Source organism: Onychostoma macrolepis, chromosome 18 (assembly GCF_012432095.1).
Source record: "Onychostoma macrolepis isolate SWU-2019 chromosome 18, ASM1243209v1, whole genome shotgun sequence".
Taxonomy (NCBI): Eukaryota; Metazoa; Chordata; class Actinopteri; order Cypriniformes; family Cyprinidae; genus Onychostoma; species Onychostoma macrolepis.
In genome coordinates, this window is record NC_081172.1 from 16,499,350 (window position 1) to 16,525,608 (window position 26,259).

The 26,259-nt window shown below is 39.6% G+C and overlaps 4 protein-coding genes across 7 annotated transcripts in view; 2 read left to right on the forward strand and 2 right to left on the reverse strand.

Annotated features, from left to right (window-relative positions):
* The first annotated feature begins 74 nt into the window (after nt 1-74).
* Nucleotides 75-7,700, forward strand: six5 (SIX homeobox 5). The gene is made up of 3 exons (XM_058752100.1): nt 75-1,362; nt 2,900-4,377; nt 4,463-7,700. The coding sequence occupies exons 1-3, from the start codon at nt 671-673 to the stop codon at nt 5,164-5,166; spliced, it is 2,874 nt and encodes a 957-aa protein (XP_058608083.1). The 5' UTR covers nt 75-670; the 3' UTR covers nt 5,167-7,700.
* Nucleotides 7,701-7,862: 162 nt separating this feature from the next.
* On the forward strand, nt 7,863-10,639 carry six9 (SIX homeobox 9). Of its 3 annotated transcripts, XM_058751960.1 has the most exons (4): nt 7,891-7,911; nt 8,026-8,794; nt 8,903-9,066; nt 9,704-10,639. In XM_058751960.1, the coding sequence occupies exons 2-4, from the start codon at nt 8,387-8,389 to the stop codon at nt 9,840-9,842; spliced, it is 711 nt and encodes a 236-aa protein (XP_058607943.1). In that variant the 5' UTR covers nt 7,891-7,911; nt 8,026-8,386; the 3' UTR covers nt 9,843-10,639. The 3 variants fall into 3 exon arrangements, with proteins under 3 accessions (XP_058607941.1, XP_058607944.1, XP_058607943.1); XM_058751958.1 differs by having other exon boundaries at nt 7,863-8,794; XM_058751961.1 differs by having other exon boundaries at nt 7,863-8,794; nt 9,707-10,639.
* Nucleotides 10,640-10,793: 154 nt separating this feature from the next.
* On the reverse strand, nt 10,794-19,526 carry qpctla (glutaminyl-peptide cyclotransferase-like a). Its single transcript, XM_058751957.1, is given in 8 exon segments — nt 10,794-11,596; nt 12,235-12,351; nt 12,442-12,541; nt 13,465-13,626; nt 16,067-16,360; nt 17,232-17,378; nt 18,001-18,136; nt 18,138-19,526. Coding segments are annotated over 8 exon segments (1,173 nt in total). The 5' UTR covers nt 18,209-19,526; the 3' UTR covers nt 10,794-11,450.
* A 3,601-nt stretch (nt 19,527-23,127) lies between these two features.
* The window catches only part of sipa1l3 (signal-induced proliferation-associated 1 like 3), a 92,805-nt gene continuing 89,673 nt past the window's right edge, over nt 23,128-26,259 (reverse strand). For both annotated transcript variants that reach the window (XM_058750855.1, XM_058750854.1), the window contains one exon: nt 23,128-26,025. In XM_058750855.1, coding sequence (XP_058606838.1) covers nt 25,879-26,025 — 147 coding nt within the window. In that variant the 3' untranslated portion in view covers nt 23,128-25,878. The remainder of the gene's footprint in view (nt 26,026-26,259) is intronic.

The window sequence follows — 26,259 nt, forward strand, 5'->3', positions numbered from 1 at the left end:
CCCCAAAATATGGTTAAGTAGGTACACACACACACACACACACACACACACACACACACACACACACACGTTGGTTTCATTATATAACTCAGGACATCTCACAACATGTGTTGTCTCAGGTGAAGTCTCCTACTGACACTAAACCAAACCAGTCATGAAACATCAAATATGGTTTATGTCACAATTTGACCTTCAAAGATTTCTAGACATGCTTGGGTTCATTACAGTAAGTTTCAATGCATAATTTGGAGGGTGTGCAGTAGGCCGATAGATAGATGGTCATTTAAGTTTTTAGAATTGAATGAAATTATACATACAACTTGTAAAATATTAAAAACAAAATGATATGTCTTAATAAATCTTTGTCTTCCTTGAGTTTGAAAGCAGTTGAATTCACTAATAAAACCGTGCGAGGCTTGTGTATTGTTTGTTTCTCAATGTGAAACAAATGTGGTTTTGAAAAAGAAAAAAAAAAGGATTGCACAATGGTAATGAAGGAGCCAGATTGAAATGCAGCAGGCCTGTGGTGGATGTCTCGATGGGGGAGGTTGACGAAACGCAGGGGCGTGACGCCTGGCTCTGCAGCAGCGCACACTCGCCTACGGGAGAATGGGAGAGAGACACAGAAGGGGAGGGAGGAGGAACTTGAAGGAAAAAAGTTAAAATAAAAATGGCTTCCTTGTCTTTGGAGTCCACAGAACAAACTGAAAACGGCCCAAAGGAGTCCACGCAAGATGAAGCCAAAGTGAAAGAGGAGACGGATCCGGACGAAGTTTCAGAACAACTGCTCCAAAGCTTCCAGAACTCGGCGCTCAGTTTTTCCACCGATCAAGTCGCGTGTCTGTGCGAAGCGCTCCTGCAAGCGGGTAATGTGGATCGCCTGTGGAGATTCCTCTCCACCATCCCTCCTTCGGCCGATCTGCTACGTGGCAACGAGACCCTGCTGAAGGCCCAGGCTCTGGTCGCTTTCCACCGGGAGGAGTTCAACGAGTTGTACGCCATCCTGGACAGTCATGACTTCCACCCGAGTAACCATGGGTTCCTGCAAGACCTCTACTTGAAGGCGCGTTACAAGGAGGCTGAAAGGTCCCGGGGTCGCAGTCTAGGCGCCGTGGATAAATATCGACTGCGCAAAAAGTTTCCTTTGCCCAAAACTATTTGGGACGGAGAGGAGACGGTGTACTGCTTCAAGGAGAAGTCGCGCAACGCTCTGAAGGAATGTTACAAGATCAACAGGTATCCCACTCCGGTCGAGAAGAAGAATTTAGCCAAAGTCACCGGACTTTCTTTGACTCAAGTCAGCAACTGGTTCAAGAATCGCCGACAGAGGGATCGGACCCCCTCCGGTACCAACAGCAAAAGGTAAGCGCATTGTATCAAGTACGTGAACAGTGATTTGTCTCAGGCCCGAGAGAAACATTCTTCAGGCAAACTGAGAGAAGAGAGCAGTAAACAAACCGCTATTGTGTGCGAGGTTTACACTAGAACGAGTGTGTAAACTAAAAATCTTCACAGATTCTGAACAGATTGCCCGGTCTGATAGAGGCCGTTACATTCACAGTAGGTTCTCTTCATAAAGGCCTAGTGTGTCGCAGATGATAGATTGTATTTAATAAACCCTTGAACATGGGAAACTTTTCTTTTTTTTTTTTTTTTTTGAGTTTGAGCACAGATGGGAGATACAGACGTGAAAAAGTTCAATATTTGGTAAATATTTGCCATGCATTATAATTGTTAAATGAAGTGTCTGACAAGTGAAAATGACAAGGAGGTCTTAGAAAACACGGTTGAAAGCATGTTGCTTTGTTGTGAAATGTGAGATAGGGGCGCCAGGAGTGGCTCGAGTTTCCTGAACTCCTGCACCACAATGTCTTTCTGTAGTCCATGGATGGTTAAATCTCAGGGCAGAGAGGACATTGGTTAAAAAACAAAAAAAACAAAATGCCTCATTAAGATGTAAGTGTTGTACTTGGAGAGGTAAACCACACTTAATCTAGGAATTTCTTTGTGTTAGAATTTCTTATCATTAGAAAAATATCAGACAGAGCATTTTTTTTTTTTTTGCAGTCTTGGTGTGTGTGTGTGTGTGTGTGTGTTTTCCCTCATTCAATTCAATGAAATTCTACATTTTAAAACATGTTTATTATCACTGCAGCACAACTTGAATATGCTGCCTCCATTATATATAATTGCAATCACATTTTGTTAGGAATATAATACTTAGGGTAATGTTGTTAAAATTGTTTATCTACATAAAAAGAGAAACTTATTATGTTCATACTACAATTATCAGAAATATTTTGGAAAGGTTTTATCAAATATAATTGTTAAATAGTTGACTTCGATTTGGTCCATGAGGCATGAATTAATGGAGCCAAAATATCAAATTGTTATTATATCAATTATGCTTGTTCCCAAAAGCACATGTATGTTGTGCAGATGCCTATTCTGTGTATTTTCATCAGCAAGATATAATAGAATGGAAAAATTCAATTTAGTTTTCTAGTATATGTGTTTATTGATCTAAAATACATTTCTAAAACATTATGCTTCACATGTTAGAACAATATTCAGCAGCCATTAATAATGTACATGCATGTACATTTATGTTTTCTGTAATTTGCTCACTGCAGCACATGCACATGGTGACGGGTCGGCTAAATTTAAAAAATGAATGAATTTTAATGTTTGTTACTACAAGAGTGACCATATGCGTTGCAAGGTAGTTGGTTTCTGTTGAACCACAAGCTAAACTGGGTCTGGTTTGTAAATAATTTAGGTTTCTCCTCTATTGATACTGTTTTGCTGTCAAAAATGTTTTGGATGATTGATGATAGACATTCATGGAAACTACATTTAGACTTTTTGACCAAATGTAATGTTTCTGTCTTTTCTTTAGTGAATCTGATGGAAACCACAGTACAGAAGATGAAGCCAGCAAGGGAGATCTGGATGATATTGCTGACAAACCTGCTGCTCAAGAGACGGGCAGCTCCAATGCTTCTCTTATATCACTCTCTGGCACTCCTTGCAGTACTGGTCAGCTTATTCTCAACAGCACCGGGGGATTCCTTACAAGCTCTCATCCACTGCTGCTGAATGGGAGCCCTATACTCTCAGGGGCAGGAACAGGGGTCATCATCAATGGGCTGACACTGAGCGATGGCCACACAGTCACTCTCAGTCCTGTTACAACTAGTGCACCATTGCTACTAAATGGGGCTCAAGTAATCCCCAAAGATGAACGGGGCATCAGTGATATAGAGGCCCAAGGCAGCCTGCCCACTGTGGTTCTGAGTTCACAAGCCAGTCTAACTAGCACAATGCCTCTCTCGCTTAGCGAGGACGCAAAAACAGCCAGCAGCAACGTCTCTCCATTGGATTTCATCAGTCTTCCAGAGGCCTTGAAGAATCCAGATAACACTCAGTCACTGCTTACAAACTCGGTGTCCTCACCCACCATCTCTACTTCTGTTATCTCTCCCACGTCTCTTCCTTCGGTGACACTGGTCCCACATAGTATTCCTGCATCAACAGCTGGCTCCATGAGTTCAGTCATCTCCAGTTCCTTCATGCCACTACAGCCCACACAGCCACCTGAAATTGTTGTAATAGGAAAAGCAGAGTCTCAGTCACCAACTCGCAGCTCCATCTCTAGCCCTCAGGTGCTGTCTTTACCCCAGGTGGTTCCATCAATACAGGGCGTTCCAGTTTCTCAACTGATGCAGCATCCATCTGGGGCCACAGTGTCATCCTGCCCCCAGCTTGTTCCAGTCTCCTCGGTCAATTCGCAGTTACCCCAAGTCCCCATTCATCAGTTTCAGACACAGACCTTGCACATTGGTCCAAGACTTACGCAAACACAGACCCAAAATGGTTTGAACACATTAAGCACTAGTAGTGCTTTATCACTCTCCCAAATGGCTGATGGGCAAATTACACAAGTGCTTACACCTCAGCTAGGAGACGAATCTACTTCAGCCACCCTTTCACAGATACAGACCTCCATGGGAACACCAGTTATTCCCATCTCCTCGCCGACTCAAGTTGTGCCCATATCCCAAACCAAAGACTCGTGCCAACCTCAGCTGGTCCCCCTGTCACTGCCTCAACTTATGCCTGTGTCATCCATTGCGGGAACTCCAACTGGAACCCTGTCCTTTCCTCAGGTGGTCCCAGCAACACCATCTCTCTCCATTCCGTCCCCTGGAGGTGCTTTCCAGATTCTGACATCTGGATCTGGAACAGGATTGAGTGTTGCCCAAGGACCGATATGCCTTAGTCCAATAGGGCCTCCTCAGAGTGTCCCTACTGGTACCATCCCAGGTGTTCAACTTCTCAACTCTGGGGTGATTCAGCTACCTTCTGCCTCTCCAGGTAGGTCACAAAAATAATTTCATCAGGAGTGAAAAACAGTTGCTTGTTTGGTTCTGAAATGCATTTATTCTGTTTTTGTCTCCAGGCAACATCCTACTAGCAGGTGGCATTGGGGGCAGCCCCATCTTAAGTGTTCAAAATGGCAAACTCATCCTCACCATCCCAGCTGGGATCCAGTTCGCCAGCATGCCTGTCAAGTCCGTCCCAGACAATTTGGTCTCAAGTACCCTTGATCTTCAAACCTCAGCTGTACATCCACTTGGGAATCAACCAGCATCTTCACTCACGGCTCAAACCTCAAATTCACTACAATCATCTCCTTTGGGGTTTGTTGGCTCCTCTACACTTTACTGCAGCCCTGAGCCAGGAACAATTGCCAACCCAACCCCAGGAGCCTCTCCTGACACCCCAGACTCTTCTAGCACTCCCACTCTTACAAATGTCCTACAATCCCAGCAGACCCTTAGCCCTGATAGCATGCTCCCGCTCAGTCCAATATGTAGTGGTGTGGCAACTGGCCACCAACTCTCCCAGCCAGCCTGGAGCCCTGTCCCGCTGTCCTCCTCTTCTGGTCTGACATTATTTGACATGCGTGGGAAAGGAGATCTTCCAGAGGACCCCGCTTTGTTAGGTTTGCCAGGAGGAGAGTCCCTCCTGTTGGGCACTCCTCCTCCAGGCGAAGATGTGGAGAGAGATTCTCAGCTGGATGAGGTGGAGGACATGGATGGGGATTCGAAAATTCTGACACAACTGCAGTCTGTCCCTGTGGATGATGATCTGGGTTTGTAATTTCCAGTCCTTCTGACAAACTACTAGATGCAGTTAGTGTTAAATCTCAACCTGCAAGACTTGCATTCGACCGTGTCCCAGAAGTGAGAGGAACTATGATTCATGACCTCAGAGGTTTGGAGTCTTTCCCCACTCTTCCTTATTTAGATGGAGTTTTAAGTAGTGGAAGTATTCAACCTAATAATGGAACTGTAGTAAAGAACCTCTCTTTTATATATATGGAATTCAGTTGTGAAAACTATATATTTAGCAAGGGCATGACCATAGAGATTTAACTACAGTAGAGGGAAGGCACTGCCACTGCCACTGTTATGTCACAGAGGACATAACCAATATTCACCTCTAGGAATCTAAGGCTGTGTCTACATGTTAGTCCTTTTTTGATGATACACAGAGCTTGAGGCATGTTACAAGGACTTACATGACTCCCTAAGTGGTAAAAAGGCACTAATATGTCAGAGGCAATCAAGTTGTTTTATCTAGGAGTGAAGAGCATGTGGGAATGCCTTCTTTTGTGCCTTACATTTTTGTTACGTCTCAGTTTTATAGATTAAATGACTCTGACAAGTACTTTTATCTTTTAAGAAAATAAACCAGTCATATTAGGTTTATCTCTTAGAGACAATATAATAGAGGTACATGTTTATGCTGGTCACAAAACTGGTGTCTTGGAGTGATATAAGTCAACTCAATGAAATGAGTCTGAACACGAGCTAGACATCCTGTACAGGTGGCTCCCAAAGAGACCTGGATGCACCAACAGCACCCTGCACTGGGAGAAAGAAATCAGATTTCAGTAAACTTCACTGGGTGGAAGATAAGACTTGGTTGACAAACTAACCTTTAAATGTGCCTGTGACAGCTACATTTGATATACTACATCCTCACTGCTCAGTTCAGGTGCTGTTTTAATTGTTTTTGCTTTAATGTTCAATTGGCATAAGTACCTCTTATAGGTGAGTAGATGGTGCACGTGTCTGATTTGTAGATGCAAGACGCTTGGATTTTGAACATTACACTTCGAACACACAGTGAAGCACTCTATCTATGTTGCTTTATATTCCATGTGTAAAGTATCTTGCAGTGTAAGTTTATGATGGCACACTAAACTGACCATGGATATCCTATACTTGTAGCATGATAGATAATTGACATTGGTTTCCATGGACAAACCATTGAGCTTACCCAAGCATTTCAGCTCATTACCATAAAACTGTGCATAAACCTAATAGGCTTGAGTGTTTGAAGGGAATTGAAGTACTGAATATTTGTCTATGCAACTGTTCCACATGAACCCTAAAATTTGTTTACTGTTTAAAACAGCCACTTCTTACATTACAAATCCATCATGTACATATACAGTGAAATGTTTTTTGGTTTTTATTCTGTTGATCTTGTCTTTTTATATTTCAAAATCAAATATTTGAATTGCAGAATTTCCACATAGCTTCAGGAAATGTCTGTTTTTGCCCTTTCCCCCCTTAATTGTTATCAAATGCAATTTAGGTGATTCAAAGCTACAAGTATGACTTTTTCAACACAGGTCATTATCACTACCAGAGTGGTTTGCTTATTGCAGAGCACAGCTCTGTATATTTTGCACATTTCTTTTCTTTTTTTTTTTTTTGACCCCACAAAATTTGGTGCTATTTTTTTTTTTTTTTTTTTTTAACCATTCAATTACAATAAGGCTTGGCCTGTGAGATTTTGACTGGTGCACAGTATTCACCCTCAGTAGTCACTCTAGCCTTAAGGATACTTGTCTCTATATGTTTTTTTTTTTTAAAGAATATTTAATGCAATTATCAATCATTTCGGAGTCGTTCAACCTTAAAGCTGTTTCCCTCATTCTAGCTTAGGTTTACACTCCATTTTGTGATATAACAAAAGAGATTTTGCTATGTGTAGTGTCTTTTTGATTTCTTTATGAAAGTGTTTGTATTTTACACATTTGTTACATAGGACTTGTTGCATTGACTTGCCAAAGTTTTTTTTCTTCTTCTTTCAAGCGCCTGGACAATGTTTTAACTTTTTTTGGAAAGTAAGGGAATGTGTGCGTGTGTATGTTTGTCCTTGAGTATTGCTATTACTCCTCCAGAATGTAATGATTATTATGTTAATGCACATGTATTTTAGTCAGTAGAGATATATTTGTTTGTTCTGTTCACTCTTTAATACTTTTGCTTCACTTTCATGTACAAACAGAAAAATATGCAGCTGATCAAACCAAAGAGTTTTTTGTTTTTTTTGATCATTTCATTTAGTAAAGGGAGTTTTTGTCATTATTGTAAACGTCTCTTTTTATAGAGGTGTGTTTTGTATCTTATAGTTATTTTATTTTTTATATTCCATTTTGTGATATGTAATAAACATATAATGCTATCTGAATGCTTTTTGTTTGAAATTAATCTCAAGTTATTTGTGAAGCACTTTTACCAAAATGTCTATGAAAAAAAAAAAATTTTTTCACCCAGAAGCAAATCATCTGTGGTTCTCTTCCACATCATTACAAGCATATATGGTATGTGTATGTGTGTATGTATGCATGTGTGTGTGTGTGTGTGTGTGTGTATATAATAAAAAAAAAAATGTATATATATATATATATATATATATATATAATATATTTCTGCAATGCCATCTCTAACCAAATTGTCTAACAAATCCTGCACCATGATTTGATTAGGAAATAACATTGCCTTCATATTTAAATAAGCTCCTTTGTGCACCTGACATCTTCCCCAGGTAATTGATACAAATACAAACAACACTTAGTCTGAAAGGTTTGTGTGTGCGTGTGTGTTGGTGCCTGTCTGTTTTTTTAACCCCTATGCTCTCCGATTACCTGCATGTACCAAGTTGTCTGGGCGGGTCTTTGTGGCTGGAGAAGGTAAAACCTGCTAAAACAAAAAAGCTGATACACTCATCGGCTGCACTTATTGGATAGCGCGTCACTGAAGAACAAAAAGGCTATTGTGAGATCCCCTTTACCTGAGAGTTTCTACATTGCATTCAAATCAGAAGGTACTTTGGTTTTGCACACTTCTTCTGCAGGTTTCAGTATTCTTGTGAAGCTTGCTGTCGTTATTGGCTTTGAAACAGGTCTCAGTTGTCCTGTGGGTCCCTTGAATGGACTTTTAGGTGGGACGATTTACAACTTGTTTTACAGACCAATTCCTCGTCATCCCTTGTGGGACCTTCCACCATCCTTGCTCCGATCATGGCGATGGGCTTCTCCCCAGAGCAGGTGGCCTGTGTTTGTGAGGTTCTTCTCCAGAGTGGAAGCATGGATCGCTTGTCCTCGTTCTTATGCTCTTTACCTTCCATTTCCTCATTGTCCAGTGTGTATCTGGGAATGGCTCAGAGTCAAGAGAGCGTGCTGAAAGCGCGAGCTGCGGTTGCCTTCCACCACTGTCGTTTTGCTGAGCTCTACACCTTGTTAGAGGGCAATGCGTTCTCCCCACGCAGTCACCCTCTCCTCCAGCAGCTCTGGCTCCGGGCTCACTACATGGAGGCTGAATTGCAGAGGGGCCGTCCTCTTGGGGCCGTGGGGAAGTACCGCATCCGCCGTAAGTTCCCTCTTCCTCGTACCATCTGGGATGGAGAGGAGACCAGCTACTGCTTCAAGGTGTTTAAAGCTCTTGGTGTAGAATCAGATTGTGTGTTAGTCTCAAAATAATCTTGTTTCCTTTTGGGAGAGATTTCAAGAGCTTTCGGTTGCATCCTCTGCTCGCAGGAAAAGTCTCGAAGTGTATTGAGAGAGTGGTACTGCAGAAAGCCGTACCCCTCGCCACGAGAGAAACGAGATTTGGCTGCAGCCACTGGACTCACTGCTACACAAGTCAGCAACTGGTTCAAGAACCGTCGACAGCGGGACAGAGCTGCGACCAGCCGTCAGGGGTAAGAAACGCTCCCTCACTCTATATACACCAGGGCAACAACATGGTAGATTCCTGCTGAAACAAAATGAAGAGTTTTCACTCAGAAGCGGCTAGTAATTTTCACAAATAAGAAACTCCAAGTGAAATATTTAAGTAGACAGACTTAAATGTTTTGCTTTAGATATGTGGTTCTCGACCAGGGGGCTTGCTTCAGGATGACTTAAAATGATCTAAAATAAGACAAAAATGTATATACTTTTTTTAATTGACACCCTTGGAAAACTTTTTTTTTATTTCTAGACCTGGAAAAGACTTGTAAATTAATCAGGTCTTATAGCTTCATGGGCACTTCTTATAATGACTATACATATTCCTATGGCAAACTCTAAAATATTTTACTGGGTAGAATTTTGAGTATAAAAATATTATTAAAAATCCTTATCCAAATGGTTGAGAACCACTGCTTTAGATGGTTTGAACGAAAAGCAGTTGCATTCTATTGTCTTCTTTCATTGGCTCCATGCTGCCCTCTGCTGGATGAGTCACAAACCAAAAGAATTCAGAATCTCTAACTTCAATAAACCATTTACATATTCATGTTTGATCTCAGTTTGACACATTTCAGGTTTTATATCCGAGTTATTCCTGTGTTCCAGCAGAACCTCAGCAGGAGCGTTCCTGAGTTCTGACGAGGAGCTCTCACCGCCAGCGAGTCCCAGCAGACTCTTTTCCTGCTCCCAGCAGCTGTCTACCCACCCGCCCCCTCTCCGCCACCTGGGACCAGCACACTACTGAAATCAATGCAATGGAATACAGGTCAAAAAACAATGTTTTGCAATTTTAAAGGTGCTGTGTTTTTTGTACATGATATGTCTCTCCTACCTGACAAGACAACATAATTGAAATAAGTGTCTTTATAAGTCACAGCTGTCTCTGTGTGAGCCCTAGACTCTGTAAGCAGCATAAAAGAGTCAGGGGAATAGGCCTACATTTTTTAGGCTTTTATGCAGTTGTGTTTTCTGATGTGAGGTTGGTTGACAGTCTTGCGTAGGTTAACAAAATGGCTGAAATGGCTTACAAAATCAATCTTGAGCTCTGTTACACATAAAACAGAGCATCAGTACAGCTAGCAGCAAATGCCATTTTGTTTTTTTTTTGTTTTTTGTTTATAGTGCACCCTAACATTTGTGCTTAAGTGCATACTGTATTTCAGGAAAGCAAGTACTTGTGTACCATTTCACTTGTGGAATTAGCAAAAGTTTGAATTGAAAATGCTAAAGTATCTTCCATGTTTTTTATTTGTGGCATAACGCTGCATCTTTGTCCATTGCTATAACTGAATCACATCCTCTCTTTGTAAAATGTCTGCATGAAATGAAAATTCACCCTTTCTACTTTCTAAATGCATGTTATTGATCTTACTGTGAATAATTCATCCATGCATGCGTTTCATTTTTTTCTTTTTTTTTTACTGACCTAATCATTTTTAATCAAAATGTCATAACTCAATCTTCTGGTGATGTATGACAAACTCTTCCAATCATTTTGTCCTCCTTTTCAGTAATCAGTTTCACTCGGTTATGCATCACAATACAGAAGAAAAGATGTGTCACTACCTCGGTTTCATCTTGGCTTTAAAAAAAAAGCTCTTTTTGTGACTCAAAAGAGTAGCATATCAATACAGTATCAATCTTAGTGTATTCTAAACTTCAACAAAAATAGGAGAAAAAAACCCAGACTCAAATCCAGTGTCTCCTTAGGTTTATTACAAATATACATTAGACCCTTGACATGGTCTTTAGGCTCAGAATGGTAACAGCTCAATGACTAAGAAATGTAAAAAATAAGATCCATCTCTCTCAGGTCACATGCTACACACAGATTCTTAAAACAAGTGTCTCTCAAAGTCTTTCATACTGACCTTCTTGTAAAGTGCACCTCCTCTGCCTTTCCCCAATGGAGCATGAATGAACAGCATTTAAAATGCAGTTCATCAGCAAATACTGTGCAAATGATGATTAATGAACTACGTGAAAACAGTCATTAAACAAACTTCACTTCAAAGTCATAATCAATGAATGATATGAAATCACAAACTTATGGTCTAACAGTCTTTTAAAGGATGAAATTAGGGCTCATACAGCTTCCGTAACATGAGTGTTTGTCCTATTATGACATATGGCTCGTTTCAGCAGAAAAATATAGATCTCTTCAGTATGTACCATTCACACCCCAAATAAACACATCATTATGCTATGTGTCTCTTTGGTTATTCTGATCTATGGCTCTATTATTATTATTACTATGATTATTATCAGCTCCTACATCACACATTTAACTGCACTGAACACGGGGTCATGTGCTGTAAGCGTCTGCTGTAGGATGATCATTATTATAGCATGTTTAGAGGCTCAGGTACTCAGCCACGAAGATGGCCAGGATTCTAGTTAGGTTTTCCACCGTGGGCCTGTGCATCCTCTCCTCTGCGTCATCCAGTGTGTGCCAGAACACAGGAAATGGTGTGGGGATCAAGTGAAGCACAGGTACACCTGGTCCAAGGGTATAAACAGAACAAATTAAACTTGTTTGATGCATTTGCTTTATGTTGTTTGAACAACAAAAGTAAACAACACTTGAATTTTATATAGGCTACACTACTATTCAAAAGGTTGGAGTCAGAAATATTTTTTAAATGTTTTTGAAAAAAAGTCTCTTATCATTAAAGTTGCAATACAGCAGCAAAAACATGGATATTGTGAAATATGATTACAATTTAAAATAACTTTTTTTTTTTTTATTTGAATGCATTTTAAATTGTAATTTATAGCTGTGATGGCAAAACTGAATTTTCAGCAGTCATCACTACAGACTTTAGTGTCACATGATCCTCCAGAAATCATTCTAATATGCTGATTTGGTGCTCAAGAAATATTTCTTATTATTATCAAGGTTGAAAAACAGTTGTACTTCGTAATATTTTTGTGGAAACCATGCAAAAAAAAAAAATTCAGGATTCTCTGATGAATAAAAAGTCGAAAAGAACAGCATTTATTTGAAATATAATTTTTTTTGTAACACTTTTTTGTCACTTTTGATCAACTGAATGCATCTTTGCTGAAAAAAGTATTAATAGGTTTTAAAAAGTCGATTAGAAAAGTTGTATATGTTGTCTTGCCTGTTTACTGACCTCTGTTTAAAAATGGAATGTGATCATCCTGCACGGGACCAAGATAAAAATCTTTCCTGAAGTAACTCTGTTCTGATGGGTGAGAGGTCAACAAACCCTGTTTATGGAGTCTCTTCTCTGAAAGAGAAACAGAGAGGGATGCTGACTGCTGGCTGACATCATGCATTTTTAGGCTGCAACCCAATCAGGGTTGTTTTGAACTTATACCTGCAGCGATCAGTCGGTCAAACCATCTGGCTGTGTTATCAAAGTGATTGACAATCAATGGTTCTGGGCCACCAAGCAGGTCCAGGAGGACTAACAGATCCTGGAAGATAGATAGATAGATAGATAGATAGATAGATAGATAGATAGATAGATAAAGGGTATTCACAGGACATTATAAATATTAAAAGGTAATAAATCAATTTACCAGTGTATATTTTTTTGTTTTAACATTTCCTTCTTCAGGTCTAGTGTGAGACAATTATTTAAAATACAATTTAAATTAAAATCTATTACTACCATTATATTATTACTGTAAGGTAAAATAAATATCGAAATAAAACAATACAATTAAATAAAATTGTTATTAATATAATATTACATCAAATATAAAATCACAATTAAACTAGTGCTGTCAAACTATTAAACATGATTAATCACATCAAAAATAAGTTTTTGTTTACATAATATATGTGTGTGCTGTGTACATTATGTATATGTAAATACAAACATGCATGTATATATTTAAGAAACATATGTTATGTGTATATATAATATATTTATATATAATATAACATAAGAATATAAATATATACATTTTTATGCATGTAAATATTTCCAAAATATATACTGTATGTGAGTGTATCTATATATACACAGTACACACACATATATTATGTAAACAAAAATTTTTATTTTGTATGCGATTAATCTCAATCGTTTGACAGCACTAATTTAAACTTATAGTAAATTATTTTGTTGTTTTAACATTTCTCTCCTCGGATCTAGGATGATTAATCAAAATAAAATGAAAATAAATAAAAATCTATTATTACTGTAGTATTACTATGATATTGTAAAGTAATTTTAGCAATAATAAAATAATTATACAGTTAAATAAAAATATGGTCAAATTTCAAATTGAACTGAACTAAAAACCTCTCATCCATAAACCTTCTTTACCATTAATCATAGAGCAAAATATATGAAAAACAAACAGACTAATCTTAGTACACACAACCTCACCACTGCCTGGAGAAGAGTGGTTTTGGTGGATCCAGAAAGGTGGGGAGTACGGGCCATAAGCTCAGCCAGATGACGAGAACCGTAGAGAGAGTCTGTTTCTGTCCATTCCTCAAATGCCTCCTCTCCATCAAAAAACACCAACTGCAATGTCACCGCAGACCTCTGGAGAGAAAGACAGAAAGAGAGGATGCAGGTACAACCCAAATTCTGGAAATGTTGGGACGTTTTTTAAATTTGAATAAAATTAAAACTAAAACACTTTCAAATCACATGAGCCAATATTTTATCAACAATAGAACATAGAGAACATAAATGTTTGAACGGAAAAATTTTACACATCCACTAAATGAGCTCATTTCAAATTTGATGCCTACTACAGGTCTCAAAAAGTTGGCACGGGGGCAACACAGGGCTGAAAAAGCAAGAAACTTTGAAAAGATTCAGCTGGGAGAACATCTAGCAACTAAATAAGTTAATTGACATCAGGTCTGTAACATGATTAGCTATAAAAGGGATGACTTAGAGAGGCAGAGTCTCTCAGAAGTAAAGATGGGCAGAGGCTCTCTAGAGACCTGCGTGGGACGGATTTTTCCGTCCTGCGCACGCAGAAATATCTCTTATCTGGTCCCGCTCATGCCCACGACATTCATGTTTTGTCCCGCTACCGCCCGCAAAAAAGTAATCTATATAGGTTTTTCCATACATCGAAGAAATTTACATTAAATGGTTCTGTAACATCTCCTAAGCTCCATAACATCCCAGCATAAACTAATTTGTAAAATATTTGTTATTTAGGCTAAGCATCAACATTCACAAACCACTGTTATTTTTTACAGAAAAGCAAGCATGGGCTGCTGCGTGCCTGGTTTGGCAGAATGCGAGCAGCGCTTCCTTTATCATCACTAAAAGCTGACATCTCAGTTAATCGCGATCTCATAAAGCTCTGTTATAACACAATGAACATATGCACAATGAATCTTTCACAATGTCTACACTCTGTGTGTTAAAATGAGAGAATTCGTGAGCACGCAATTTCAGCACTGCGGTGAGTGGAATCTAACTTAATCACCTCTGATTGACCATTGCATTCCAGAAATCAACAGCTGAGTCTGTGATTAGCTACATTGCAAAACCCTTTAAACACGTGTTATAAATAGAAACTCTGCCTAGCTTGCACATGTCAATCATTTTAATGTTAATATTAGTTGTTCTTCTTGCTTTTGTAGAACAGATAAATAATTTATATGTTTTAGACATTTTATGTTTAGATAATTTCTATTTTGCGGGAGTCCCGCGAATCATTTTATTCTCCCGCATCCCGCACACACACACACACACACGTCTCTTCCCGCCCGCACCAGGCACCGCACTCGCCCATCAAGAGCTGTCCCGCACCGCACCCTGTTGCGTTGGGTCCTGTGGGTGCAGATCTCTATCTCCAATCTGTGAAAGAGTATGTAAAAAGATTGTGGAACACTTTAAAAACCACGTTCCTCAAAGTCAAATTGCAAATCTCATCATCTACAGTGCATAACATCAAAAGATTCAGAGAAACTGGAGAAATCTCTGTGCGTAAGGAACAAGGCCGAAGACCTTTGTTGGATGCCCGTGGTGTTCGGGCCCTCAGACGACACTGCATCACTCATCGGCATGATTCTGTCATTGACATCACTAAATGGGCCCAGGAATACTTCCAGAAACCACTGTCGGTAAACACAATCCTCCGTGCCATCTGCAGATGCCAACTAAAGCTCTATCATGCAAAAAGGAAGCCATATGGGAACATGGTGCCATTGTGTCCTGTGGGCCAAGGCTCATTTAAAATGGACTGTTTCAAAAAAGTGTTCTATGGTCAAATTTGACATTCTTGTTGGAAATCACGGACGCTGTGTCCTCCCGGCTGAAGAGGAGGAGACCTTCCAGCGTGTTATTAGCGTTCAGTTCAAAAGCAGTATCTCTGATGGTATGGGGGTGCATAAGTGCATACAGTATGGGCAGCTTGCATGTTTTGGAAGGTGCTATGAATGCTGAAAGGTATATAATGGTTTTAGAGCAACATATGCTCCCCTCCAGACGACGTGTATTTCAGCAGGACAATGCAAAACCACATACTGCAGCTATTACAACAGCATGGCTTCGTAGTAGAAGAGTCCGGGTGCTGAATTGGTCTGCAGTCCATATCTTTCACCTATAGAGAACATTTGGCGCATCATTAAATGAAAAATATGTCAAAGACGACCACAAACTCTTCAGCAGCTGGAAACCTATATCAGGCAAAAATGGGATCAAATTCCAACACCAAAACTCCAGAAACTCATAACCTCGATGCCCAGACGTCTTCAAACTGTTTTGAAAAGAAGAGGAGATGCTACACCATGGTAAACATGCCCCCGTCCAAACTATTTTGAGACCTGTATCAAGCATCAAATTTGAAATGAGGTCATTTTGTGCATAAAATTGTAAAATTTCTCAGTTTAAATATTTATGTTATCTATGTTCTATTGTGAATACTGGCTCATGAAAATATTGGCTCATGTGATTTGAAAGTCTTTTAGGTTTCCATTTCATTTCAAGAACCCTTTTCCTCATGATTGTGATCTACCTGCAGTTTTAGGGCTTTAAGCTGTGTGTCCAGAGCAGTGGCGAGCTCCAAGATCATAGCACAGGGTATGGCTGAATCACTGGCACCCACAAACACCCGCTTGGGGTTTTTAGGGTCTGTAGGTATGATCTTGGAGTCATGGTGGCATGCTAGGAGCAGCCTGCGAGGAGCCGAGGGGTCCAGAACTGCCAGCACGTTGGTGAAGGTCACTTTACCCTTCGGGGTAGATGACACGAAAGAATTCTCCTCCAGCGTCCATCCTGCTGACAGTGAACCCAGCTGGGACAAGATATGCTGTAGTTGGAAGAGGTGAGAGAACTTTAATGACCTTTACTGCATGCTTTTCAGAAGAAGATACTTAAAGGAATAGTTCACTCAAAATAAAAAAAATAGCTGAAATTTTACTCACCCTGAGAGCCATCATAGATGTAAATGTAGGAGAAATGTAGCATTACATCACTCGCTCATCAATGGATCCTCTGCAGTGAATGGGTGCCGTCAGAATGAGAGTCCAAACAGCTGATAAAACCATCACAATAATCCACACGACCCTAGTCTATCAATAAATATTTTGTGATGTGAACAGCTGCATGTTTGTAAGAAATAAAAACGTCAAGGCTTTTTTTTTTTTACTTTAAACCAATGCTCCTGGTCATAATAAAGACCACCCCCTGTTGTCCTTCCCTATCAAAATCCACTGACGTATTTGTTTAGAACTGTAAAATAGTGTTTGATTTGTGCATATATCTTTCTTGATTCATACAAGATGACTTTTTCACTAGAGAAAGCAATATAATGAACAGAAGACTCGTATTTTAGCAAAAGTTTGAGGTTAAAAACATCTTAATGATGCATTTATTTCTTACAAACACACAGCTTTTCGCTTCACAAGATGTTAATTAACTGGGGTCGCGTGGATTACTGTCATGTTTTCATCAGCCGTTTGTACTCTCATTCTGACGGCACCCATTCACTGTAGAAGATCCACTGGTGAGCAGGTGATGTAATGATAAATTTCACCAAATCTGTTCAAATGAAGAAACAAACTTAACTACATCTTGGACGGCCTGCAGGTGAGTACATTTTCAGCAAGGAAGGTAATCATGCTGTGATTGAAGATGTTTAGATAGCAGTAGAACATGTATCGTTCAGGCTGACGCATTACCTGCCGTATGGTCTGACTGCCTGCAGTTCCAGGCACTCGTTCAATAAGCAGGGGCCGCAGGTGAGTCTCCCAGAGCCGATGCCCATCCACCTGTGCTGCAAACTTCTTTATTTGTGCCACAGAGTATTTATTTGGCTTATGAGCATTCTGCAGAAATAATGCAGAAAGGAAGAGGTGAGCACATGTTCATAATTATCTCTTCCTGCAGAATTTAGGTCCAACCCTAGCTAAGCAAAGCAAACCTGAACCAGCTAATCAAGGTCTTCAGGATTACTAGAAACTTCACAGTTGGTGTACTGGAGCAGTTTGGAATTAAGCAGATTGAGCTGTGGAGGGCCACATACTGACAAAAATAAAACCATAATGGTAGTACATACTTGTGTGCAAATACAATGCACAATTTGCCTATTTTACGGTGAGGTTTTTTTTTCTTTTTTGGAGCATGACAGTCTGTGCCCATCTGCTTTATTGAAAACAGCAATGTGAACATTCTGCCTAACATCTACCTTTGTCCTGCATGTAAGAAAAGCAGTGTTATTTTAGTATTATTTAGCTTCATTTCAAATAACATTTTCAATTAATAGTTTTAGTTAACTAAAATAACCTTGCAAATTCAATCATGAGGATGGAATTACATGATTCAAGAGTAAATAATGACAGAATTTTTTTTTTTATCTTTGGGTCAAAAGATTTCTTACAGTAAGAATTACTGTACTCGTCGTAACGTGGTGGAAATGCACGAACTCATTCCAGCTCAATGTCAACTCACCCTGTCCCTGATGAGATGTGCAGCATGCTGCTGTAGGCTGCTGGAGGGCTCTGCAGACAGATACAGCGCCAGGATCATAACCAGCGACAGCGCGCCGCAGAGACACAGCAGCAGCACGCGCGCGCGCCGTTCTCGGCGGATCGCATCCTGCCAGCGTGTACCCGTTATTAACATGCAAAGCTTTGGATCTTCGGCCGGCTCTTGACATTTTAACGTGGCGTTGACGGCTGACTCCCGGTTAAAGATGCTGGGAGCAACGGCGACAGGCGTGTCCCTCCAGCTTCGGCACTGACCGCACGCCAAAAGACACGTCAGTACTTTAAACGGCCAACTTTGTCCACTACCGCTATTGTTACCGTGCAGCGCGCGCTGATGCTGGATAAAACACTCATTTATAAGACATTTCAGAGCCTTACAAAACGGGGAATGCTTTACTAAGGTGTTTTCCACAGGAATACTCAGCCTGAGGTGTGTCAGGTCCTCTTAATTTGCCTCGTAAACAAGAACCAGAGACGACTTTTACTCTACAAACATTACTTTTCCCGTTCAAAACGTCACATTTCACGTTAATAAAGCGAGTTTAAGTTACCGTGTTAAAAAAGAATTTAGATAACGTTCACACCAGGAACGTCTGTAATAACTGCACCTTCCAAGAGCAAAAAATACGCAACATATACACTGTTTACGCCCTTCCGTCTGGAGTCACTAAACTGTGTCTATTAATCATGCAATCACTGAATAAACTCAGTCTGTCTACACTTGAGCTGGACTTCAGCCGCGCTGCAGCTAGAAAGTCAGTCACCACCTACAGCAGCAGCATTACTCTCGCATCTGAAGTCGCTAGATGTTTATAATACTTGTGCGTGGCGAACTAATAAAAGCTATGTCGTCCTCTTCTAAATTCTTCTTTTATTCAGGCGTGTATTGGGGGGTGTACAGTCTGCAGCAGCCGCTTTTGACTGCGCTTCCGCCATGGTGATGTCAGTCTGGCTGAGGTAGACGTCATCTTAAAGGGACAGGCGCTCAATGTTCGCTAACTGCGTAATGATCGTATTTACACAGGTTGAACGATATAAAAGTTATTACTATTATATTATTATACTTAAATGCTTATATAGAGGTTACTCTTATATTTACATGGGGGAATCAAGGAAGATACGGGAAATATTGCTGCCAACGGGCAACCAGGTGAGACACCGAGCCCACGACTGATCTAAAATATACAAATAGAAAATTTGTTACCCATTCTCAATTAGAAAGTGCCCAAGCAACGTTGCTCAAAAAGTTGCCCTGTGTACCATCAGCCTAACAGTGTTGCCACGGGTTGTTATGATGTCCAGGGGTTGAAGCGACCCCAATAACCTCATAGTTAGCCCCTGGAGTGCGCATTTACCAGGGGAACGCCGCCAAAAAAGCATGTATTTTATACCCCGGAACGCGATCAACCGAACAAATTTAGCCCCTGCTTCCTGCCAGTGGGCCCGACTCGAGAGGTGTCATGTCGTGGCGGTGACAGTAAACCAGTTACCAAGTAAATGAACTCTGAACGGAAGCTGTGTGAGAGGTGTGATCTGGTGTGGGTCAGGGCTGTGTGATACAGTGAACCAGTTACCAAGTAAACACACTGAACGGAAGCTGTTTTTCCATTTGTTGTCTTGATTTAAACACTGAACTATGATCAAATAAAAAATGCTTCATTGGTTCTCATATTGACATTGGACATTTTTTTTAAATTTAATTGTTGCTGGGAAAAACAGCTTTATCATTTAAATAGCCTATTTCATTTTTAAAAGGCATCCAGGTCTTCTCAATTGAACAAATGTGACCCTGGAACACAAAACCAGTCATAAGGGTCCATTTTTTTTTTTTAATTGAGATTTATACATACATTCCATTGATGTATGGTTTGTTAGGACAGGACAATATTTGGCTAAGATTCAACTATTTGAAAATCTGGAATCTGAGGGTGCCAAAATATATATATGTATATATATTGAGAAAATCACCTTTAAAGTTGTCCAAATTAAGTTCTTAGCCATGCATATTACTAATCAAAAATTAAATACATTTTTGGCTTGATTTTTGGCATAAAAGAAAAATCGATCATTCTGACACAATGTATTGTTGGCTATTGCTACAAATATACTCATGCTACTTATGACTGGTTTTGTGGTCCAGGGTCACAAAAATACTAGATATTACATTAAGATAACACTTTATAATAGGTTTTAATTCATTAGCATTAGGACAATTAACAACAATATATATACAGGTGCATCTCAATAAATTAGAATGTCGTGTAAAAGTTCATTTATTTCAGTAATTCAACTCAAATTGTGAAACTCGTGTATTAAATAAATTCAATGCACACAGACTGAAGTAGTTTAAGTCTTTGGTTCTTTTAATTGTGATGATTTTGGCTCACATTTAACAAAAACCCAACAATTCATTATCTCAACAAATTAGAATGCTTCATAAGACCAATAAAAAAAAATTTTTTAGTGAATTGTTGGCCTTCTGGAAAGTATGTTCATATGTACTCAATACTTGGTAGGGGCTCCTTTTGCTTTAATTACTGCCTCAATTCGGCGTGGCATGGAGGTGATCAGTTTGTGGCACTGCTGAGGTGGTATGGAAGCCCAGGTTTCTTTGACAGTGGCCTTCAGCTCATCTGCATTTTTTGGTCTCTTGTTTCTCATTTTCCTCTTGACAATACTCCATAGATTCTCTATGGGGTTCAGGTCTGGTGAGTTTGCTGGCCAGTCAAGCACACCAACACCATGGTCATTTAACCAACTTTTGGTGCTTTTGGCAGTGTGGGCAGGTGCCAAATCCTGCTGGAAAATGAAATCAGCATCTTTAAAAAGCTGGTCAGCAGAAGGAAGCATGAAGTGCTTCAAAATTTATTGGTAAACGGGTGCAGTGACTTTGGTTTTCAAAAAACACAATGGACCAACACCAGCAGATGACATTGCACCCCAAATTATCACAGACTGTGGAAATATAACACTGGACTTCAAGCAACTTGGGCTATGAGCTTCTCCACCCTTCCTCCAGACTCTAGGACCTTGGGTTCCAAATGAAATATAAAACTTGCTCTCATCTGAAAAGAGGACTTTGGACCACTGGGCAACGGTCCAGTTCTTCTTCTCCTTTGCCCAGGTAAGATGCCTCTGATGTTGTCTGTGGTTCAGGAGAGGACAACTGTAGCCAAATTCCTTGACACGTCTGTGTGTGGTGGCTCTTGATGCCTTGACCCCAGCCTCAGTCCATTCCTTGTGAAGTTCACCCAAATTCTTGAATGGATTTTGCTTGACAATCCTCATAAGGCTGCGGTTCTCTCGGTTGGTTGTGTATCTTTTTCGTCCACACTTTTTCCTTCCACTCAACTTTCTGTTAACATGCTTGGATACAGCACTCTGTGAACAGTCAGCTTCTTTGGCAATGAATGTTTGTGGCTTACCCTCCTTGTGAAGGGTGTCAATGATTGTCTTCTGGACAACTGTCAGATCAGCAGTCTTCCCCATGATTGTGTAGCCTAGTGAACCAAACTGAGAGACCATTTTGAAGGCTCAGGAAACCTTTGCAGGTGTTTTGAGTTGATTAGCTGATTGGCATGTCACCATATTCTAATTTGTTGAGATAGTGAATTGGTGGGTTTTTGTTAAATGTGAGCCAAAATCATCACAATTAAAAGAACCAAAGACTTAAACTACTTCAGTCTGTGTGCATTGAATTTATTTAATACACGAGTTTCACAATTTGAGTTGAATTACTGAAATAAATGAACTTTTCCACGACATTCTAATTTATTGAGATGCACCTGTATATATTGTTAATTCATGTTTGTTTAGAACACAGTGTTTAAACAAAAATGTAAAAAATAAAGTCTATGTAATGATTGGAGTTTCCATACCTTTATACTGATGTTTTTTTAGTGCGGAACATGATGTCGACCAAGGTGGGATCCTCTGGGAGGCCTAGACCCCCTAGAACACAATTTTGAAATGCGACATTTTCTCCTGAAATGCGACTGGGCTAGTTTTGAGTACCAGTTGATCTAGTTTTGTTACGTGGACCTGGCAACCCTGGTAATGATCCTAGCATTAAAAGCTTCATACATGCACAATGATTTTGTCTCCCATTCATTCATTCATTCATACATTCATAAATAAATAAAAATAAATAATTTATGGGAAATAATTACATTTTTATTTATGTTTATATATGCATTAATATACCAACATGTAAATGCCTTCTATTTATCGTGCTATACGCATTTACGACCAGCAGAGGGAGCAAGTAACAACAGTCAACCCGACAATCTTTTATTCCAGTGGGCGGCGCTGTTGTTCTCTGTGGTGGCAGCAGCGGCTCGACATGGAAGTGTTCCTTCCGTTTATGTAGTAATAATAATAATAATAATATAGCTTATTCCATAGCTTAGGGCCTATAATACAGAAAGCCCTACCACCCACGGTAGAGAGTTTATACTTGGGCACAACAAGCAAGTTCTCATTGCTAGATCTGAGAGTCCGTGCAGGAACATATGGTTGCACTAACTTGACCAGGTATTGAGGCGCGAGGCCATTACAGGCCTTATAGACTAAAACTAAGAGTTTGAACTGAATACGTTTGGCCACCTTAAGCCAGTGAAGTTGGTGAAGGATGGGAGTGATATGTGCTGATTTTTTGTTATATGTGAGGGCTCGAGCAGCAGAGTTTTGTACCATTTGGTAGTAAAAAGTCTGTCATCATTTACGCAATCAATCAGTTGCTGGTCCCCACTGAATTTCTTAATATATCTGGAATCTGAGTGCAAAAAAAAATAAAAGAGTCAGTGGGGACCAGCAACTGTTTGGTTACACACATTCTTCAAAATATCTTCTTTTGTGCTCATCAGAAGAGAGAAACTCATACAGGTTTGGAACTACTTGAGGGTGACAGAACTTTAATTTTAGAGTAAACTGTCCCTTTTTTGCAAGCTTTGATTCAATAAATGAACTTGTTAGACTTGTATTCCTCATAGTGTGAACTCGTCAAGAATACAGACTTAGCAACAGAATGTGTAAATTACTAACAAGCCAACATTTGTACATCTTTGCTCTTCCAGTGTAGCTTAAAATATTAGTCAAATAAAATAATGGCCAAGAATGTTATAATTATGAAATATTTTAATATATTTTTTATAAAATAATGAAAACATAATTTACACATATTAAATGTACACTCATTGATACAACATCCCCAAAAGAAACTGAAAGATTGATCAGTTATCAATAGTTAATCGAGGCATTAGAGCCACTGTTTCATGCATGAAGCTAATGGAAACAGAGACAAAAAGAAGAATTACAATAAAGTTTCTTTAAAAAAAAGAAAAGAAATAAAAGCGTAAAATCAGCTTTGTACAAAAGATCATGAATCAAAATATAAAGGACAAACTAAAAAATACATCAACTCAGTACCCTCCAATAATGTTACCAAATCTTGTTATTTTCACCTTGAATTTGACTTTCTGTATTTAAAAAAAGAATCAAAATAAATAGTCAAAATATTACACATAAAAATAAACCTTCAAATATTACAGCTGGATTATATAATTTGCCATGATTTAAGAATGCGCAACACAGATGCACATAGATGTTTTCACAAGTATATTACTCATATTTACCTTTTAAAAATAAAAAAAGAACTTAATAAAAACACCTCCACCCAACTATCAAACAAACAGAAATCATAAGACAATCCACGGTGCAGATATGACACCCAGTAACCCAGAACTGAGTGAGTCTGGAAAAACCTCCCACTTCATTAACAGAAAAACACACAGTGGGTGAAGTTCTTGTAGTCACAGCAATGAGATGAGAATCTGATAAATCTGTAAAAATGGATCTAAAACAGTGGGGCAAATGAGCTTATCATTCTGATCATTTGAATTTCGCAAGTCCAGAGTGATTATGTATAAATAAAAGCTTCCAACATGTATACAGGCTTTTATTTAAAGGTACAGTCCACCCAAAAACACATTCTCACGTGTTGTTCCAAACCTGTATGACTTGCTTTCTTCTGTGGAACTTAAAACGAACACAATGGAACGCTTTAGTTATTCAGAATAACTTCTTTCATGTTCCATAGAAGAAATAAAGCCATACAGGTTTGGAACAACATGAGGGCGAGTGAATGAAAGAATTTTTTATAGTGGGGAGAACATTTAACGTTAGATATCAGCAGTTCAAAGCTTGGTATAAAATCACTGTATGTACAGTTACACTACTAAAACAGCTGCAATGAATGACGTCAGGTCTTATTTGTATCTCTCACCCCATAAATAAACAAAAACGTTTGCGTTTTACAATGCTATTTACTGTCATAAACATGTATATAGTTGTTTTTGTGTGTCTGAGCAGAGCAGACACATTATATTTTCACTTATATTAGCTATGATGACTAATACAATATAAAGTCAACCGACTGTTGCAGTGCTTTTCTTTTGATGTGAATAAATAGGTCAGAAACGAACAGATCAGGTCATCGAAAGGGCAGCTTACGGGTCCTGAGAGGAGGAGATATTTTTTCCAGTCGCATCAGGTTAAAGGGATGGAGAGAGCTGATATGGGTCGTAAATTACAACACATCACTGGTCACAGCTGACCACTTTAAGGCAGACATGTACAGAGTAACATGGGGTACATGATAAACCATATTCGATCCAGCCTGACTGTTATTCCAGTTAGAGCGCATAACAGAGTACAGCGTGGATCGTCTTAGTATGTAAACACGATGATCTGTCTAGAAGTTGAAAACAGCTATCTATTGCCAACAGTCGTTTCACCTGATAAACCTGAACTAAATACAAATAGAAAAATAGAGTCTGTATGGAACACAGCTGACTAGGGTTTCTTAGTGTCGGCTTTGCATATACATATACAGTGTCGAAATCTGACAGAACAGCCCAAGTTTACACACACAGTGCTATGCCGAAACCATACATAAGAGAGCAAGTGGCATTTGCTGTCACTTAAAAGACTGACCGATGTCCATGCACAGAGGAAACGATCAAAGACTTGGGTGTAACATCACAGTTTTAGTAGTGGTTGCTATCACTGGTCAGAAAGCGGCGGCGGTTCTCCATCTCTGGAGAAGTGAAGATCTACAGAGCCATTATTGCAGAGTTTCAGTCACTATAGGATGATAAATCAGTTGAGATGAGGATGGTTTGAACTATAAATATGAACACAATGTACCTGCACATGAGATTATGCGATGTAGAACTATACTTTACAGTGACGTGTTATCTGCGAGTCGTTCCTTTCTCCTCATAATTACAGTACCGTGATTTCTCTCAACGTTTTGGGAAAGGTAGGATCTCTCACGTGGCTCAAGTGTCGATTTTCTGTTTGGCTGTTGAGCTGACTGTGCAGTAAATAGGCCTCTCTGATGTTTAGCGTCTCTCAGTTTTACTGGCTCAAGCTTAGTGTCAACTCGTCGCGTACAAAAATAAATCTACAATGAGAAAATAGTTCCGAAAGTAGTTCGACCAGATGAGGAGCTTGCTCGTTTCAAGGTAGCAATCGTGTGTGTGTTTGTTTGTTTGTTTAAAAATAGACATTTGTACTTCTGTACCGGCTTTAGGTTAAAGCTTTAAAGTCTCAAGTCATCGGGCAGACCTGCATAAATTCTTTCGGTTTCCTTCCGTCACACTTTTCGTAAAGCTCACAGTTTGGTGTGGGGTGAGGACGAGCTGGCAGACTTGCCTAGATGAGAGCGAGCGGGACAGTGGATGTACTGGACAATAAGAGACTGTGAAGTAAATTAGCTGTTGGCACAGAGCGTGCCGTATTAGGCAAATCTCATCTTCTCTCAAATGAAAGGGCACAGTCATTTCCTCTCGGGAATGGTAGAGGATAAGAGTTTGCTGAACTTGCGGAGCTGTTCACTGGCTGAGTGCGATTCCTCCTGCAGACGCTGGTTGTTCTGCCTCAGATTAGCCATCTCTGCTAACAACGTTGCCTTGTCCTGCTTCTCCTGAGAGAATGGGACAGGAAGGAACAGAGGAGGAGAGGAAGAGAGAAACGTAATTACAAGGATGTCTCCAAAAATGGCCAACAGTTTCACTTTTATTTTCTTTCATTTTGAATTTCTAAAGAGAATTGTACATTTTGTTGGCCAGGGTGAACTTCACAAATAATGTGTAGACTTTAAATAAAGACTGAAACAGTTGTCAGAAACTCAATGGCGGTGGCGTTGAAGTCATGTGAC

Coding starts and splice junctions, on each gene's coding strand:
- six5 (XM_058752100.1), top strand. CDS start 671: ATGGCTTCCTTGTCTTTGGAGTCCACAGAACAAACTGAAAACGGCCCA. Junction 1,363..2,899: donor TCCGGTACCAACAGCAAAAG/GTAAGCGCATTG, acceptor TCTTTTCTTTAG/TGAATCTGATGGAAACCACA. Junction 4,378..4,462: donor GCTACCTTCTGCCTCTCCAG/GTAGGTCACAAA, acceptor TTTTGTCTCCAG/GCAACATCCTACTAGCAGGT.
- six9 (XM_058751958.1), top strand. CDS start 8,387: ATGGCGATGGGCTTCTCCCCAGAGCAGGTGGCCTGTGTTTGTGAGGTT. Junction 8,795..8,902: donor AGACCAGCTACTGCTTCAAG/GTGTTTAAAGCT, acceptor CTCTGCTCGCAG/GAAAAGTCTCGAAGTGTATT. Junction 9,067..9,703: donor GCTGCGACCAGCCGTCAGGG/GTAAGAAACGCT, acceptor CCTGTGTTCCAG/CAGAACCTCAGCAGGAGCGT.